This window comes from Enhydra lutris, unplaced genomic scaffold, assembly GCF_002288905.1.
Source record: "Enhydra lutris kenyoni isolate GAN:26980312 unplaced genomic scaffold, ASM228890v2 scaffoldscaffold2, whole genome shotgun sequence".
Lineage (NCBI taxonomy): Eukaryota > Metazoa > Chordata > Mammalia > Carnivora > Mustelidae > Enhydra > Enhydra lutris.
Window position 1 is genome coordinate 32145821 of NW_019154086.1, and position 18904 is coordinate 32164724.

Here is an 18904-nt window from a genome sequence, read left to right on the forward strand (position 1 = left end):
TATACATATAAAACTTTATATGTATATACTATACATATAACTTTATATGTATATACTATACATATAAAAGTTTATACATATAAAACTTTATCTATATATATCTATATATATTATATATATATTATATATATATATTTATATATAAAACTTTCTTTATCTATTCATCTGTCAGTGATCATCTGGGCTCTTTCCATAGTTTTGCTATTGTGGATATTGCTGCTATAAACATTGGGGTGCAGGTGTCCCTTTGAATCTCAAGATTTGTATTCTTTGGGTACATACCAATAGTGTATGGTATGGTATGTAGTAGTAGTAGTAGAATACAAATACAAGATTTGTATTCTTTGGGTACATACCAGTATGTTTGTATTCTTTGGGTAAATACCAGTAGTGCAATAGCTGTGTCGCACATAGCTCTATTTTCAACTTCTTGAAGAATCTCTATACTGCTTTCCACAGTGGCTGTACCAGCTTGCATTCCTGACAACAGTGTAAGAGAGTTCCCCTTTCTCCACATCCTCACCAACATCTGTTGTTTCCTTGCTTAATTTTAGCCATTCTAACTGGTGTTATATCTCATTGTGGTTTTGATTTGTATTTCCCTGATACTGAGGGATGGTGAGTATTTTTTTTTCATGTGTCTGTTGGCCATTTGTATGTCTTCTTTGGAGAAATGTCTGTTCATGTCTTCTACCCATTTCTTGACTGGACTATTTGTTTTGTATGTGTTGAGTCTGTTAAGTTCTTTATAAATCTTGGGTATTAGCTCTTTACTGCTAAGACATTTGTAAAAATCTTCTCCCATTCTGTAGGCTGTGTTTTGATTTTGTCGACTATTTCCTTTGATGTGCAAAAGCTTTTTATCTTGATGAAATCCCAAGTTCATTTTTTCTTTTGTTTCCCTTGCCTTGGGAGACAAGTCCAGGAAGAAGTTGCTGTGGCAGAGGTTGAAAAGGTTGCCGACTGTGCTTTCCTCTAGAATTTTGAAGCATTCCTGTCTCAGTTATACCTTTCATCCATTTTGAGTTTATCTTTGTGTATGGTATAAGAAAATGGTCCAGTCTCATTTTTCTGCATGTGGCTGTCCAGTTTTCCTAACACCATTTGCTGAAGAGACTGTCCTTTTTCCATTGGATATTCTTTCCTACTTTGTTGAAGATTAGTTGGCCATAGATTTGGGGGTTCATTTTTGGGCTCGCTATTCTTTTTTTTTTTTTTTTTTTGAAGATTTTATTTATTTATTTGACACAGAGAGTTCACAAGTAGTCAGAGAGGCAGGCAGCGAGAGAGGGGGAAGCAGGCTCCCTGTTGAGCAGAAAGCCCAATGCGGGGCTCAACGAGGGGCTCAATGTGGGGCTTGATCCCAGGACCCTGAGATCATGACCTGAGTCGAAGGCAGAGGCTTAACCCACTGAGCCACCCAGGCACCCCTGGGCTCTCTCTTCTGTTCCATTGATCTATGTCTGTTTTTGTGCCAGTACCATGCTGCCTTGATGTTTACAGCTTTGTAATAGAGCTTGAAGTCCAGCACTGTAATGGCCCCAGATTTGCTTTTCTTTTTCAATATTCCTCTGGCTATTTGGACTCTTTCCTAGTTCCATAAAAATTTTAGGATTATTTGTTCCAGCTCTGTGAAAAATACCAGTATTTTGACAGGAATTGCATTGAATATGTAGATTGCTCTGAGTAGCACAGACATTTTAACAATGTTTATTCTTCTAATCCATGAGCATGGAATGTTTTCCTATTTCTTTGTGTCTTCCTCAGTTTCTTTCATAAGTGTTCTGTAGTTTTCAGAGTACAGATGCTTAACCTCTTTGATTAGGTTTATTCCTAGGTATCTTTTGGTTTTTAATGCACTAGTATATTGGATTCCTTAATTTCTTTCTTCTGTTTCATTGTTAGTGTATAGAAATGCAACTGATTTCTATGCCTAGATTTTATATCCTGCCATATTGCTGAATTCCTGTATGAGATCTAGCAATTTTAGGGCAGAGTCTTTTGGCTTTTCCACATAAAGCATCATGTCATCTGCAAAGAGTGAGAGTTTGACTTCCTCTTTCCCAATTTGAATGCCTTTTATTTCTTTTTGTTGCCTGATTGGTGAGGGTAGGACCCCTAGTACTATGTTGAATAACAGTGGTAAGATTGGGCCTCCCTGTCATTTTCCTGACCTTATGGGAGAAAGTTCTCAGTTTTTCACCCTTGAGAATGGTATTTGCTGTGGGCTTTTCTTAGATGTTTTTTTATGACATTGAGGTATGTTCACTCTATCCCTATACTGTGGAGAGTTTTAATCCAAGAAAGGATCCTGTATTTTGTTAAGTGCTTTTTCTGCATCAATTGAGAGAATCATATGGTTCTTGTTCTATCTTTTATGTATGTAGTGTATCACATTAATTGATTTCCAGATGTTGAACCATCCTTACATTCCAGGAATAAATCCCGCCTGGTCATGGTGAATAATCCTTTTAATGTATTGTTGGATCCTATCTGCTAGTGTTTTGGTGAGAATTTTTGCATCCATGTTCATCAGTGATATTGGTCTGTAATTCTCCTTTTTGATAAGGCCTTTGTCTGGCTGATCCTGCCAGTCAGCCTCCCATGTTGCAGCCAGAATGGTCTCTTCAAAATGCAACTCTGATAGGGCCACTCCCCTGCATGAAACCTTACAACAGCTTTCCACAGCTTTTAGCTTAAAGACCAGATTCTATAATATGCCCCTCACAGCCTCACATGCAATGGTCTTTCCCATCCTCTGCAGCCTCATCTTTTCCCATGTGTCATCTATTGTCTTTCCACTCAGGCTAGAAGGATCTTCTTTCAGTTTCCCATACACACCATGCTTCTTCCTGTCACTTCCTCCCCTCCTTATCTGGTTAATAGAGATCTTAGCCTTCCCATTACAATTCAGATTCACTGCCACAGGGAAACCTTCTGTGATCTCCCTAATACTAAGGTCCTCAAAGCCTTTCAGACTTCTACTCATGACAGTTGTTACACCTGCTGTCTTGTGTTTTTATTTGTGGCTATTTGATTAATGTCTATTTCCTCTGGTAAATAGTAAAGTCTATGAAGGGAGCTCTCCTCATCCATCCATCTTCAGCCCCTAGCACACAATGCTCAATAAATATTTACCAAATAAGTGAACATCCAAAGTTTGTATCATCTCAGAAAATTTTTAGTAAAATTTTTCTCAGGTAAATGGTGGCAAAAAACAAATTAATGAATTCACAGTGATTCATTTTAAGAGACAAAGGTATTAATATGATAACATTTTGAGTATAATTTTTGTGCCAAATATATTCTTTGAATAAATAGTATCTTCTTAAATAAATTCTTTTCAAAAGTAATATGGGATATCGTTTTATTTATATATAATACAAATATATAATAATTACATATTATATATTATATATAAATATATCCAAATATCATATATAAATATATATATATAAATATCAAACACACACACAAAGCATGATGGCATACATGTATACATGTTACAGATAAAGCTTCCAACTTCTATTTATTGCCAAAAGATTTGAACCACAACAGATGGAACTTGTGCTTAATCAATTCTATGAAAGCATTGCAGACAACACCTTAGAATGTTCTAATATGCCAAGAATGTACAAGGAGCTGGGACAATGGCTAGGATGTGCTCAATTTACACAACCCAAACAAGTGGACAAGAAAGTATGTCATATCTGTTTTTCCCTGTGCAAGGAAAGCAGCTCTGCAGTACACAGGCAGTCAACATTTACAACTGTCTAAATCCTATGGCCAGTTTTGCCAGCAAGACAATTAATTCGTATTAATGGAATGGCAGTGTGCACCCAAGAAACGTGTGTGAAATCCTTCCCATTCAAAGTTCCATCCTAAAGTTGAGCAATTATCTTTATCCACTTCCATTCTCCCTAATATTTTCCCATTGGTCCCTACAGTCCTAATGGGCAAGTCTGGGCCAGTCTTCATTGATAGCTTCCCATGAAGGCATTAAAGTATATCATGCTTGCTGCACAAAACTAGTGAACAGGGGGTGCCTGTGGCTCAGTGGGTTAAAGCCTCTGTCTTCAGCTCAGGTCATGTTCCAGGGTCCTGGGAACAAGCCCCACATCGGGCTCTCTGCTCAGCTGTGAGCCTGCTTCCTCCTCTCTCTCTCTCTCTGCCTGCCTCTCTGCCTACTCGTGATCTCTGCCTGTCAAATAAATAAATAAAATCTTAAAACAAAACAAAACTAGTGAACGGATTACCTTCATAGCAAGTGGCTTTAGAATTTTTATTTCACTGATGATATAAAAAATAAGCCAAATTCCATGAATACTGTTTCTGAGCATTTTTTCTGTAACTCAATTGATTTAATCCAAAGACATGCATGTTATCTTATACTGCTATCCTGTTTTTTAATTTTATGGAAATGTCATAACAATTTTTGTCCCATTATTGGTTTTGCAGTTTAACTAGTTTTTGTATTATGTGACCTATTACTGTCATCTACCATGAAGTTGCTTTTATTTCCTAGAAGTTCTTGAGCTACATGAGAATCACCAGGGGATCTTGTTAAAAATATAAGGCCCCCTCACCCCACCCCAAAATTATGATTCAGTAGATTTGGGCAGCACCTGGGAATGGACATTTAACAAACCAGCAAGTAACTCCAGTGTAGGTGGTCCTCAGAACACAGTCTGGAAAACATTGTTCTATAAGCTTCTAAAATAGTAGTTCTGAGGTTTCTTTAGATAAATAGTTCAGTGATTGACAGAGAAGCCTAAAAAGCATACTATGTTTTTTGTTTGTTTTGTTTTGTTTTTTTAAGATTTTATTTATTTATTTATTTGAGATAGAGCACGAGTGGGGTGAGGGGTGGAGGGAGAGAGAAGATGACTCCCTACTGAGCAGGGAGCCCAATATGGGATTCAATGTGGGGCTCGATCCAAGGACTCCAGGATCACGACCTGAGCCAAAGGCAGACATTTAACTGACTGAGCCCCCCAGGTGCCCTGTGTTTGTTTGTTTTAGCATACTATGTTTTGATGGATATAAAATTATTGATGAAGGAAACCATTCATTTACATGTGAAAGTGTCCTCCTCAAAGGGCTGCTGTCAAATTGAGTTTGTCTGTCATATTCTGGACCACACAGCATCTTGTAGGATGTTTCAAAATCTATGTTGGATTATGCCTCCTCATTCATTCACTACTGATAAAGAAATATGACCCCCTAAAACACTGCCTAGATATTCATTAGAAACATACCATTTGTTATGATCCATAGTGATTTCTAAAACCACAGACAGTGAGTTTACTAAATGTTGCTTCTATGACCTCCTCATCTAATGCTTCTGTCCCTCTTTAGGCATTTCCTTTGTAATTAGGGTTGGCTTTATTAGAACTGGCATGCATACAAAAAATCAGTAAAGCCATGGAAGGGAACTCAAGTAAATCTGAGACTCTCAATGCATACAAAGAAATTCCCCACAGACGGTATCAGAGTTATAATTCCCAGAAGCAGTAATTTCAAGGGAAATTGGAAAAAAAAAAAAAAAAAACAAACAACAAAAAAAAAACAACAACAAAAAACACTTTTTCTCAGTTCTTATTTAAAAGTGAAGTATTTGAGATCTATAATTTTTTTCTTCCAGAATATGCCTTCTTTTGAAGATATTTACCTTTAATAGTCAGGAAAGACTATCTAAGAATTCTCTCCTTATTCCTAACACCTTCATGTAGATTTTACTACATTCTTGATTTGAGGGAGGGAGACAGGTTTTATCCTGGAGCCATTGGGTTATGGTATTTATAAAAACCAAGTGTTCATCATCACAATAAAAGCATGATGATGATCATTTTATGTTGTTGGTGATGATGATATCATGATCATGATGATAGTAGCTACTACTTATAGATCCCTTACAATGCACCAGGCATTTGGTTAAGCAAGGCCATTGTTAACTTAATGACACTTTTGTGTGTTTTTATTTCTGGTGGATGAAATCCACTTGGGGGTGTATGGCTTGAGCATCAAAATACAAGCTGAATTTCAGCCTCTACTCACCACCTTGGCTGCCTGTTTTTGTGCAGTGAACAACCTACAAACCGGTTCATGGTGGCCCTGTTGTAAAGCATGACACCTCTAGAGAGTTGGATAAAACTGACAAAATCCTGTCCAAGGATCTTTAGGACTGGTACTTCCTTGACTTTCACACCAACTCTGGCCTTCCAAGTCCCATCAGGTTCCCATCACATAGAATGAGTTAGTTTCTGGAAGGCGTTGCATGAGCCTTTTCTAAGCCTTGGACTTTTGCCTGTTTTTTGTTTCTGTTTTTGTGTTTTCAGTATACCTCTTCTCCTTCACCTTCCTCACTGTTATTTGTTCTTCAGAATTCTTCAGACTCATTTACTCCAAGAAGATTTCCTGCTCCCTCTGCCCAGTTAAGAAGAGGTACCTCTCCAGGGTGTGCTAAGTCTCCCTTACCTCTGGCTTTCAGTTACAGTTGACCGCTAGCGACAAAGGCAGACGATCAGAGGGAGGGAGAAGACTGAGGTTGGGTTATTTATTCCCAGCTTGCCCTCTGCTTGGTCGCTGCAGGTTGACTGTGTCCTATGCCCAAGACCACAGCTCCTGTCAGTCAGTTCTCTATACAGGTTTCCATCTGAGTCCTAACTGTTCTCTCCCATCTCTTCTTCACACAGAGGCATGTTATGCCTTCCCACGCTTCCTGACCCCAGAGTACTATGGTGCTTTTCCTACACCTTGCTCACATCTGTGTAAATAGTCCCTTCATTAACTCCCCTCAATTACCCAGCTTGAGGTGTCCTCTGTTTCCTGCTGAGACGCTCTGTGATACATAAATGATCCTGGGGCCCAGGGGGACTTCATGCCTGCGCTGGCTCGACCTTCACAGGCTCTAGGCTCCTGCTTAGTCCTTAAGAAAAGCAAAGTCCATTCTAATGAGTCTTCAAAAAGACCTGCAATTAAACTCCAATACGACCTCACCATGACAGTTTGTTACCCAGTCTCTTTCCTGGATCTTACACCTAGAAAATCTTGCATTGCCTTCACACTCTCCGCCCCCCTCCACCTATGGCTTTGTCCCAGAGCAACTGCTTTATGAAGTTTCTTCTGAGTTCATGGATCCTTCCATATTCTTTAGGTTATTTTCTTTTCATGTTCTCTCTCTTACACATCCCTCTTGTACTTCGGCCCTTTTCTGCCATTTTCCTAAATACCCTTTTTCCTTCCCTAGTACAGGCCCAGCTACCATGTCACCTCCTTCCAGCCAGAAGTAGAATTTCCTTTCTTTGAGTGTCATAGTGCTTGGCTTTTCCTTCTTCAGTGGCACTAGCCAAATTCACATTGAGCTGTATAATTTGTAAAATGCTTTACCTCCCCTACAAGATGATAAATCCAAGAACTCTGAACCTGGCATTTTAACTCCCTCAGATCTAAACATAATGCCTTACAGCTTATCTGTGGTCAAAAGTGCGGTGGGATGGCTGGGTGGTTGAAGGATGAACAGAGGACTATTCTTTATTGCTTTGCTCTTCTTGCCATGGGGCTCCTTAGGCTTAAGGTCTCTGGTATTACTTTGCTCTGACTCACCACCTTCATGCTGAGTAAAACCAATACCTTCAAAATTCATTTTTAGCAGCATAAATATCTTCAACTCTTGCTACACAAAAGAAATACAATTAATGTATACACATCTGTGTTGACACTCAGAAAGACTTTTAAGTTGATAAACACAGTTAACAGTTTGGGCTCTGATTGCTCAAAGTAATTCAGTTTAGTATTCCATAGCTTTTCAGCCAACTGACAAAAAGAAGAACAGATCCAGGTTGGTAGAGAATACTTAGTCAAATTGTTGCACTTTAAATGAACTAATGAATTAATTGGCAAGAGAGAAAATATTTATTTATCCTGCATGTGTTATGTGCGAACAAGATAGTTTCAGACACATGATCATTCTCACAGTCTCGTTCCATGTGTTATTTTTGAAATAGAATATGATCATCCCTAGAAAGAATTGGTTCCCTGTTTTGATCATGAAGACAGTGTTTCATGAGAATTATTGCTTACAAGGACATGATATGGGCAATAGACCTATAAAAATGACACATGGCATCTTGTGCCTATGTTAGATATAATTGAAAAAAAAATTAAGACATGGGATAGTAAGTGAAAAAATTTTAACTCTTTTTATTTTTTGCCTTTTGAAACTATTTTTGAATTAATCCTAAAGCTACAAATAGCTTGGTATTTATAAAATTATCTGAAGCTGACTCTGATGCCTAAATTGGGCCCTCACAGGCAGCTTCTTTAAAGTTCTGCTAGGAGACAAACCATAAGTGACTCTTAATCTCACAAAACAAACTGAGGGTTGATGGGGGGAGGGGGGTTGGGAGAGGGGGTTGGGATTATGGACATTGGGGAGGGTACGTGCTATGGTGAGTGCTGTGAAGTGTGTAAACCTGGCGATTCACAGACCTGTACCCCTGGGGATAAAAATATATTATATGTTTATAAAAAATAAAATAAAAAAAAAAAAAAGTTCTGCTAACATTCCCTTCCTACAAGCCTTTCCATGGACTTTTCCCCCGGGGTAATTTTGGCGGGGCCCTACAGTGAAAAGCCTCTGTTTAGCAGCATTTCTCTACAGTCCTTCATCCTTTTGTGCTCCAGTAAGCCTATCATTTTGTCTTGAGTCTGTCATGGTCATTATGGTCACATAGTCATTATGTAGGTCTGTGGGTATGATATCCTATCCACTCTGTGTCTTCAAGCAATTCCTTCAATTATTTTCCCAAGTGCTCCTTGCAAACTTCTGTCACATACTCTTCGGGTACAACACTTGTAAAGTCTTTTTTTTTTTTTTTTTTTTTTTTTTAAGAGAAAGAGAGAGAGCAAGTGAACATGTGGGCAAGTGGGGGAGAGGCAGAGGGAAGGGGAGAGAAAGAGACTCTTAAGCAGGCTCCACACTCAGTGCATGCAGCCCCAATGTGGGGCTGGATCTCACGACCCTGAGATCTTGACCTGAGCTGAAATCAAGTCGGATGCTTAATCAACTGAGCCACCCAGGCACCCAAGTGCAACGTTTGGATCTGCCTTGAGGAGAAATATTTGAAGCTAATACCCTATGTCAGATCCAGAAGGTTCCATGAGCATAAATATTATCTAAATCAACCACGATTTCTAGTCAGCTCAGGCATCATGACTATTTCTAATGCTTCTTTGAATAACTATAGAAGATTGAAACTAGAGAAAGGTACTGTTATGAAGCCATTACATTAAATCATCTTACCATTAAAACCATGGCGAGGAAGCAATGTGATTACAAACTATGAAGTAAAGTCTAATAAAAGAGGAGTATGGAGGGGTCCATAGTGCTTACTTACCTGGTGTACTCACATAAGTTTCTTAATTTTGACTTTTGATCTCATCATCTTTGTGAAGAGTTGGGATCTTGCTGATCAGAAAACTGTAGTTGAAAGAATTCAAGTATAACTCTACAGAATTCTTATTAAAAAATCCTTGACCATCATAATGAGATTAGCAATTTTTTCTCATTTAAAAGCATAGGAAATTGATGTTTTAGGAAAGATTTTAATGTAAGTCTCAGCCTGGGTCTTTCATTGTTTGTTTGTTTAGAGTTTGCTTTCTTTTTATCTTGGATCTACCTTTGGACCTTCTGTTCCTCCTCTGAGACAGACTGTTGTCCCCTTCATGACTCAAGAGCATACTGTTAGTAAACACTGAACCCATGGTCCAGGCCAACACTGTAAGGCTGATCTGGCTCTCTAGGACATACAGCACAAGAAAGACAGAGCATCTGTCCTAAATGCTTTATCCAAGGTAACTGCAGAGTGTAGAGACCGCACAAAGGAAGCAAGCACCATGTTTATGGGACAATTAAATTTGCAAAGAGCATATCGTCTTTAATACTTTAAATCAGATGATTCCTAAGTAAAGCAAAGCAGAAATAGTTTTCTTTTCTTTTTTTTTTTTAAGATTTTATTTATTTATTTGAGAGAGAGAGAGCACCAGCAGGGTGAAAGGCAGAGGGAAAAGCATACTTCCCACTGAGAAGGGAGCCTGATGCAGGACTTGATCCTGGGACCCTGGGATCATGACCTGAGAGCTAAAGGTAGACACCTAACTGACTGAGCCACCCAGGCACCCCTGAAATCATTTTTTTGAAATTGATAGTCAATAATTCTTGAATTCCTGGTTTCCCTATACTCTGCTATGCACAATACAGGTCACCATGAAGCTTCTTATAAGATGGGAGACACTTCTCAATGCTAAAGTCTCAGATTGAAGATCCTTTCAAATGTCCAGGCTCTTTCCTGACCACCTATGTGAGTGTGCACTAATCCTCAGGTCACTCCCTACTTTATTTTCATCATAGTCCTATCACTATCTAATAATTTATTTGATAGTATTTTCAATTTTAGCTTTAATTTGGGATTGACAAAAGAATATCTGATTGAATAGTCATCAAATGGGGTGGGGAATGTCAAACTTGCCTTAGTAGAACTTTGTGAAAACTATACATTTCATACATTTCATCATTCTTATCCTGAAAATCCTGTCAAGGTGGATAAATCCTCCTTGTCTAAAGTAGTTATGAGATCTACATTAGAAAAGAGAAATGGTAGGTTAGAGAGAATAGGTTGTGTTTATATGGTCAAATAGGCATTGTCTAAATTTCCAAATGATGAAACACATTTTATTACTATGAAAATTAAACATAATATATGTAAGTATATATCATCATAATCCCTAGAAATCAGATGCTTACTTATATATTTAGAGAGTGAATCTTTTATTTTATTTTATTTTATTTTATTTTATTTTATTTTTTCAGTGTTCCAAGATTCATTGTTTATACACCACACCCAGTGCTCCATGCAATACATGCCCTCCTCAATAACCACCACCAGGCTCACCCAACTTCCCCCACCCCACCCCACCCAAAACCCTGTTTGTTTCTCAGAATCCAGTCTCTCACGTTTTGTCACCCCCTCTGATTTCCCCCAATTCACTTTTTCTTTTCTTTCTCTTAATGTCCTCCGTGTTATTCCTTATGTTCCACAAGTAAGTGAAACCATATGGTAATTTACCCTCTCTGCCTGACTTATTTCACTCAGCATAATCTCCTCCAGTCCCGTCCATGTTGATACAAAAGTTGGGAATTCATCCTTTCTGATGGAGGCATAATACTCCATTGTATATATGGACCATATCTTCTTTATCCATTCATCTGTTGAAGGGCATATTGGCCCTTTGACAGTTTGGCGACTGTGGCCATTGCTGCTATGAACATTGGGGTACAGATGGCCCTTCTTTCACTACATCTGTATCTCTGGGGTATATACCCAGTAGTGCAATTGCAGGGCCATAGGGTAGCTCTATTTTTAATTTCTTAAGGAATCTCCACACTGTTTTCCAAAGTGGCTGCACCAACTTGCATTCCCACCAACAGTGTAAGAGGTTTCCCTTTGTCCACATCCTGGAGAGTGAATCTTATGTAATTGACAAAATGAATGAAATTCTTCAGTTCAACATTGTAACTTCTGACTCTTGACATTGTAACAGATCTTCTAATTCTATGATTATGTGCAATTCTATACACTCTACTTCACTGTAAAATTAACCTTTTCACATAAAAAATACTTACAGATTCCCTGTATTTGCCAGGTACCATATTAATGCCCTGGTGATATATCAGTGAACAAAGCAAAGGCCCTCATGGAGCTTTCGGTTCAATGGGAAAGACAAACCTGAATCAGATAAACACCAAGAACAGTCTACCAATGATGCTTGATGTAAAAGAAACAGGCCAGAGGCTGTGAGAACATACGGCAGGTGAATCCACTCTGGCCTGAGTTTGGGGAAGTTCTCCCACAAAGAAGCAACATTTGAGTTGACTCATGGAATGATTAGTTGTTGATTGGGCAGAGATGGACATATGCAGAAAGGAGAGGGTGTATATGTGTTCCAGAGTGGAAATACTGTGTTCAGAAGAGTTATATTTGCCCTTGCAACTTTGTGTCTTCAGGAAAAACACATCTTTGGAGACACTGCTTGGGCTTTGGCTGCCCAATAGCTAAATGTACTTGGTTTGTGATTAGTTATAAAGCGTGCTTCTAAGCAGTTCATGTGAACAGAATTTCATGAAATAAGAGTTAAGAAGCACAGAAAGCTGGATATTGGAATATGCCTTAAAAACTGCTAACCAGATGCTCTTTTTGTGAACATATTCCTTTTGAAAATCTCAATGAGGGTTTTCTACAGGATCCCATTGTCATATCTAAATTGTGCATTCCTTTAGGGAAAAAGGGGAAAGGTTAACCAAATTCATAATTTATTAGCGTACTTTCCAAATACGCTTACTGGGTTCTGGTTCATTGTACAACTCTGACTTTTGATCACTTGCCAAATAAATAATGGGAAATAAATGATCATTCTCTTACCTTCAACAGTTGTAAATCAAGATGGCCAGCCTCTCATAGAAGGAAAACTTAAAGAGAAGCAAGTCAGATGGAAGTTCATCAAAAGGTGGAAAACTCGTTATTTTACGCTGGCTGGAAATCAACTTCTGTTTCAAAAAGGAAAGTCTGTAAGTTTCCCCCCTGTCTTTTACACTTTCATTTTTAAGGTCTTGATCTCCACCAACCAGGTAGGGATTTTGTCCTGAGTTAATACGCCAATAATTTGTCCTTTTCCATTTATAATTTTACAGTGTCATTTTTTTTTTTTTTTTTTTTTGCATACATCCCTTGGGCTGTCTGTTCTGTTCTGTCCTACCTTAGTTGATTCACTGTCTCTCTTCAGTTTGTTATGGAAGATCTTTTTAAAAGTTGGCTTAAGTTTTGAAGATGAACTGCCAAAGGACCACCCAGTGAGCTTGGCTTGAACAGTGTGCCTTTTGTATCCTTATAGATCACCTCCATAAATTAATAGCTTATGATATTGACCCTGACTCCCTTTATAATTAAAGGTTATATTTGGAGGCAGGGACACAGGGAAGAGGGACAGAAGGCTGGGAGAAAGAAACAAAGGATGATTTATTATGAGTACTTTTTGTAGTCAACTAAGTTCAGTTCTGGTTAGGGAAAACCATTATCATCTTTCAGTCACTTAATACTCAGTTAACAAATATAATAAGGGGCGCCTGGGTGGCTCAGTGGGTTAAGCCTCTGCCTTCAGCTCAGGTCATGATCTCAGGGTCCTGGGATCGAGCCCCGCATCGGGCTCTCTGCTCAGCAGTGAGTCGGCTTCCCCCCTCTCTCTCTGCTTGCCTCTCTGCCTACTTGTAATCTCCATCTGTCAAATAAATAAATAAAATCTTTAAAAACAAACAAAAAACAAATATAATAGGGTCCTAAAAAGAATGAATAAATATTCTTTTAATATAATATTCAATCTGAGCTAGGCTGCTCAGTAAATATCTATACTCTGAATTTTCAGTGGGAAACTTCTGAAATAGCATTTTATTCCAATCAGCAATGCAGAGTTATTCCCTTCTTTTCAAGTCAGCTTTATCTATCATTAAATTCTATTCATTCAGGATCAGGGAGAAAGAAATGTGGATCTACTTCTTGGGTATTTTGAATATAATAATAATAGCTTATCACACGCCACCCTGGATTGTCTTAAAGAATCCTCAAAACAGTCCTTTAAGGTTAGCACTATTGTTATTGCCATGTTCCAGATGGGTAAATCTGGGGTGCCTTTCCCTCCCTCTTTCCTTCCCTGCTGGCAGATGGAAGCATATTCCTCTGGGCTAGGTGATCCTTGTGGCCTTCTGCACAGTGCACAGGCCCTGAGAGCCTGGGTCCCAGGATGGGCAGGCACCAGGTTAGGTCTGATGCCAAGAAAGCCTTGTGCATCCAGACTTTAGCAGTGAAGGCACTTTCGGTCTTTATCTCACTGCCAGGCAAGCAGTGGAGGGAAGATCCTGGCCTTTGGATTTCTGTCTTATCCCACTTTTACAGGTATCATTTGAACCCCAGAATCAGAGTGATGGGGGAAACATGAGCATATGTACACATGGTCATCCACTCCTGTGCAAAGATGCCCAGAGAACACACATACAACACATTGCTGATGCCTTTATATCCATCATTCCCCACTTGTGGCATTTGGGACCCAGGGTCTGTCAGTCATTACCAGGAGTTGGCCTTTGTCCTAATCAAAGATATCTGGGAAACACAAAGGAGCTTAAGGCTCTAACAAGTTCTGCAGGAAAGAGCCCACTTAATTTTGTTTCACTACTATATCTCAAACTTGTTCCACCATATGGTACTTTTACATCATGTAACATCAGACCCAGTCTCACTCCCTTCCCCTTGTGAGAGAGACAGAGAGAGAGACAGAGAGACAGAGACTCTGACTGGCTTGACAGATGAGTCAGTAAGGTAAAAAGAAATAAAACTGGAGTCAGATATAAGGCAGTGTGACATCAAAGCTTGCTGTTAAATGAGTGTACTGTCCCTCTTCTTATGAACACTGAAAATACAGAGCCAGTGGCAAACCGAACTGTGTTTGAATTAATTAATCAAAGATTTTAAATTATTTTAAAATTACGATTCACTGAGAATATGGGCACTATATCTTTAGAGTGCTCATTATAAAATTTATTTGAACTTTTTGCTCAACAGGAATAAAGTATGGTGTATCTGAATTATGACAAATTTTTATGACCATTTTTTTAATTAATAAAACTTAATGTTAACTTTTTGAGTGGAAAAAAAAAAGCCCTAAGCTCATGCTACTTTCTTCATCTATGTGTATTATTAAATATACAGATGGACTTTTCTGTAGCTGAAGATCTTTTTGAAAGGGAAGTATAATGGTATTCTCAATTCAGACAGTTATTGGAGGTTTAAAGAAACTTTTCTTAGCATAGCTCCACATTGAAGTATTTTCAACGTGTTTAAAATGACTGTCTGAATTTCCCATTTTTACTAAAGAAATCAGAAATAGAAGTTAAGATGTAGTGATTTCTCCTATCCCTTGAGATGGAGGAGAGTTAGTGCATAAGAATATTTTCCTGAACTCAAATAATGATCTTTAAACATCTTGATTCAGAGCTTTTTAATAAAACTTAGAGAATAAGCTATTTTATAATTGGCTAACTTGTTTGACATCTTTATAGGGAAATAATGGTTTGACATTTCAGAAATCTGACAGCACATGTGGCTCAAATATTGAGAAATAATATAATGTACTATAAGGACCACAACAAATTTCCTCTCATCCCAGGGACACAGTAACCTAGCAGAGGTCAACAGTCCAGCTGAAGCTTTAGGCCCATAATAAGGAACCTTTCTTATAAATGAGAAAAATGGTAAAATGTGCATTTTTAATAAGGACTGAAAGACAGTAGCGTTATTTTTTACTTTCACATTCCTAAAGTCTTGATCTCCACCAACCAGCTAGGCAATGGTGCCCTTTGACTTCCTGTCCATTTCTCTTGGGTAATTCACTGTCTCTCTTTAGAGAACTATGACAACTTTTTGTTTTCTTGATCAGTTCTTCCATGTATCAATTTCTATTCTATAGACTAATTCAAAGAAATACAGCTTTATTGCTGTCAGATATTTACCATAAACCAAATTAAGCTAACAAAGTATTATCTAGTACAGGCATCTTCAAACTTTATTCTGTCTATTCCCTAAAAGAATCTTGAAAATCTGTGTAATATCTTGCCACATTTTAAGTTTATCATAAGTTTTAAATAGTTGCACAAACTGTAATTTCTGTAGAATTGAAAATATTATCATTTTGAAATAAAAAGTTCATACCTCTCCTTTAAGTATAACCATCGGAAAAAGATACCATAGCAATTCACACCTAACACCATCCATTAAAAAAATACATAAATTAGTTCATCTTTTTTTATTATGTTCAATTAGCCAGCATATAGTACATCATTCATTTTTGATATAGTGTTCAACGATTCATTATTGAGTATAACTCCCAGTGCTCATCACAACATCTGCTCTCTTTAATAACCATCGCAATGCTTACATGGTATCATTTTTCTTTGAAATCATATTGTTTTCTACCTAACCCACAGTATTTTATCCTGATCATCCAATCATTTTTCACTGCAATGAAACTATGTATATAAATTGAAATTTAATTATTTTAATAATTTGTGACTATCAATCTCTAAATGTTAAGATTTTTCATTATTATTATCTTAAAATTAATTATAATTTTAATTTATAGTCATAAGTATAACACCAAATGCAATAAATAGTTACTAAACATTAAAAAGGGAAATGCTATTGGAAATGCACCTCTTGATATAGTAGTTGGGGAGTGATTGTGTTGCTTTGTTTGAAGGACACTTCCTTAGCATCAATATTTTGAGTTGATCTTTCCAGTTCTTTGATCCTCCAGAGATTTTTCCAAGTTGGACGATACACCATGGTAACTTTGGGATGAGTGAGAAGGTTGCCTTTCCATTGCAGAATGAAAGGAGAGTGGGTTGTACAGGGGGCATGGGAAAGGAGAGTTGGCCAGATCCTCAAGCACAGGCACGTCTTCCAGGAGACAAATATATTCAGGGATGTTAAAGACATTTCTGTAAAGAAGTATTTGATCTTTTGAAACTACTCATACTAGCCCATTGGGATGACCCTCACGTTGTAGTTGTGATCTGTAAGCCTCTGTTTTGATGCCAGAAAAATGTAAATCATTAAGTATTCTTTCACTTAATGTTTGCAGACAAATCATTCAGATTTGTCTGAATCCTCCAGAACTCCAGTGTGTCTCAAAACAGTTTGATCTGCTTAAACATTAGGACCCTGTTTATTCAATTAATACACCTTTCTCAGAAATAACACAAAGGAAAATTCAATTTCATACTTCCCAAATTATTTCAGATTCTGAGTTAATAGTACTCCAATTGTACTATTGCATTTTGCTCTATTGATAGTGTTGATACCAATCAAACATGACATAAAATCAAAGAAGTATGAATTAAACATTTTCCCAAATCCCACTGAATAATAATTTCTTATAAATTGGCCATCTTGTGCCAACTTAATATACTGTAACGTAGGACCAATTGCTCACTCCCTCCATTGTTCTAATGAATGACTCACTGAGGCCTTAGCATTCAAAATAACAAAGGCTATGAACCATTTGCAGTGAAAGGATTCTGATCTTAGAAAATTCTCCAGTTGCCAGAGATCTTTTCATACTCTGGAAGCCAGCTCATGTTCTCTCCTTCCCATATGCATTTCAGAAAGATGATCCTGATGACTCCCCAATAGAACTCAGCAAAGTACAGAGTGTGAAAGTTGTGGCCAGGAAACGCAGGGACCGCTCCCTCCCTCGAGCTTTTGAAATCTTCACAGGCAATAAAACCTATGTTTTCAAGGCCAAGGATGAGAAGAATGCAGAAGAGTGGCTCCAGTGCATCAATGTGGCAGTTGCCCAAGCAAAAGAGAGGGAAAGTAGAGAAGTAACCACATATCTGTAGGGATTTGCAAGCCGACCTCACACTCACTGATTACATACAATGGGCATTGCGCTATCATTGCCAATGTTAAGAAAAAGAGATAAATTCACCAAGTCACACTGTGTTTTTCTAAGTACCAGTGGAATTGTTTTCCCTAAGAAGCAGGACCTAAAAGTGGTGGGATTCTTACGCATTTCATATTCTAATGGCGCCTGCATTAACTCTAGAACATCTGCGTGACCCTACAGGAAAAGGAGCTACAAATGGTATGGGGTAGAAAGGGGAGAGTTGGGGATCTAGGAGGCTCTGAAGATATGCCATTGTACGTTGTAAGAACACAACTCTACAAGATACCTGAAATACCTATCCTGAGGAAAGATTAAATACTTCTGATGAAAACCACAGTTTGCCAAAAGTATTAGAAGGAAAAAAAAAAAAAAGCCCTATTGGGAAAAGTCAAAATATCAACCCTAAGGGAAAACATAGAACTTATTTATAGACATACAATTGTGTTTTTTCTTTCTAATGCAAATAAGGCTAACATATGGTAAAATGGCCCTCAAGTGAAAAAAGTTACATAATTAAATGTCTTTCAGACATTTATCTGATTATTCCATTTAGATTCATATAATATGATCTAAAATGTTGGTTCTTGGATATATCCCCTGCCCAAGGCAGTAAGTATAAGCTAGGATAGGCATAGAAAACCATTTTCACCATCTTCAAAATATGGGCCATTTCCATTAAAATTTGAGATGTTAAAGTTCTATACCTTTTTTCTTTACATTCAATCTTTTAATATCTCAAAATTACATTCAATGGTTTTCCCTTCACTCATACTTTTTTAAAAATTAAGCTGTGGCAGGCAGAATTATAGAATGATTCCCAATGGTCTACACTCTGACCCTCCCCTTGAATGTGGTGGAAATTGTAACTTGCTTCTAACTAATAAACTATGGAAGAAAGAATAGAACAGTCTCCCCCATGATTATGTTACATTACATGGCAAAGGTGAAGAGATTTCTGGTTCTTAATCAGATGACTTTGAACAAGTCAAAAGGATATGACACTGGGTGGGCCTGACCCCATCAGATGGGACTTTTTAAAAAGAGTGAACAAGTCAGAGACTCTCTCTTCCACTGGCCTTGAATAAGCAAGCTGCCACAAGTTCTACAGCTTCAAGGGAATGAATTTTGCAAAGAACCAGTAAGCTTGGAAGAGGATCCCAGCCCCAGCCAACACAGCTTTGCAAAACCTGGACAGAGAACCCAGCTAAGTTGTGCTTAAATGTCTGACCTAGAGTAATCTTGAGATAATAAATACATGCTGTTTAAAGCTATTAAGTGTGTGAAAATTTGTTCCATAGCAATAGATAATTCATACAAACACTAACTTAGTACACATATAAAGGGTCACTTT

General features: G+C 37.8%; 1 protein-coding gene across 2 annotated transcripts in view; it reads left to right on the forward strand.

The window, feature by feature from the left end:
- Positions 1-17911, forward strand: part of LOC111150388 (ventricular zone expressed PH domain containing 1) — a 233042-nt gene extending 215131 nt beyond the window's left edge. Inside the window, exons 12-13 of one of the 2 annotated variants that reach the window (XM_022507816.1) lie at positions 12489-12625; positions 17270-17911. In XM_022507816.1, coding sequence (XP_022363524.1) covers positions 12489-12625; positions 17270-17506 — 374 coding nt within the window. In that variant the 3' untranslated portion in view covers positions 17507-17911. The remainder of the gene's footprint in view (positions 1-12488; positions 12626-17269) is intronic. The other variant, XM_022507820.1, reaches the window with a different exon arrangement.
- The last annotated feature ends 993 nt before the right edge of the window (positions 17912-18904 follow it).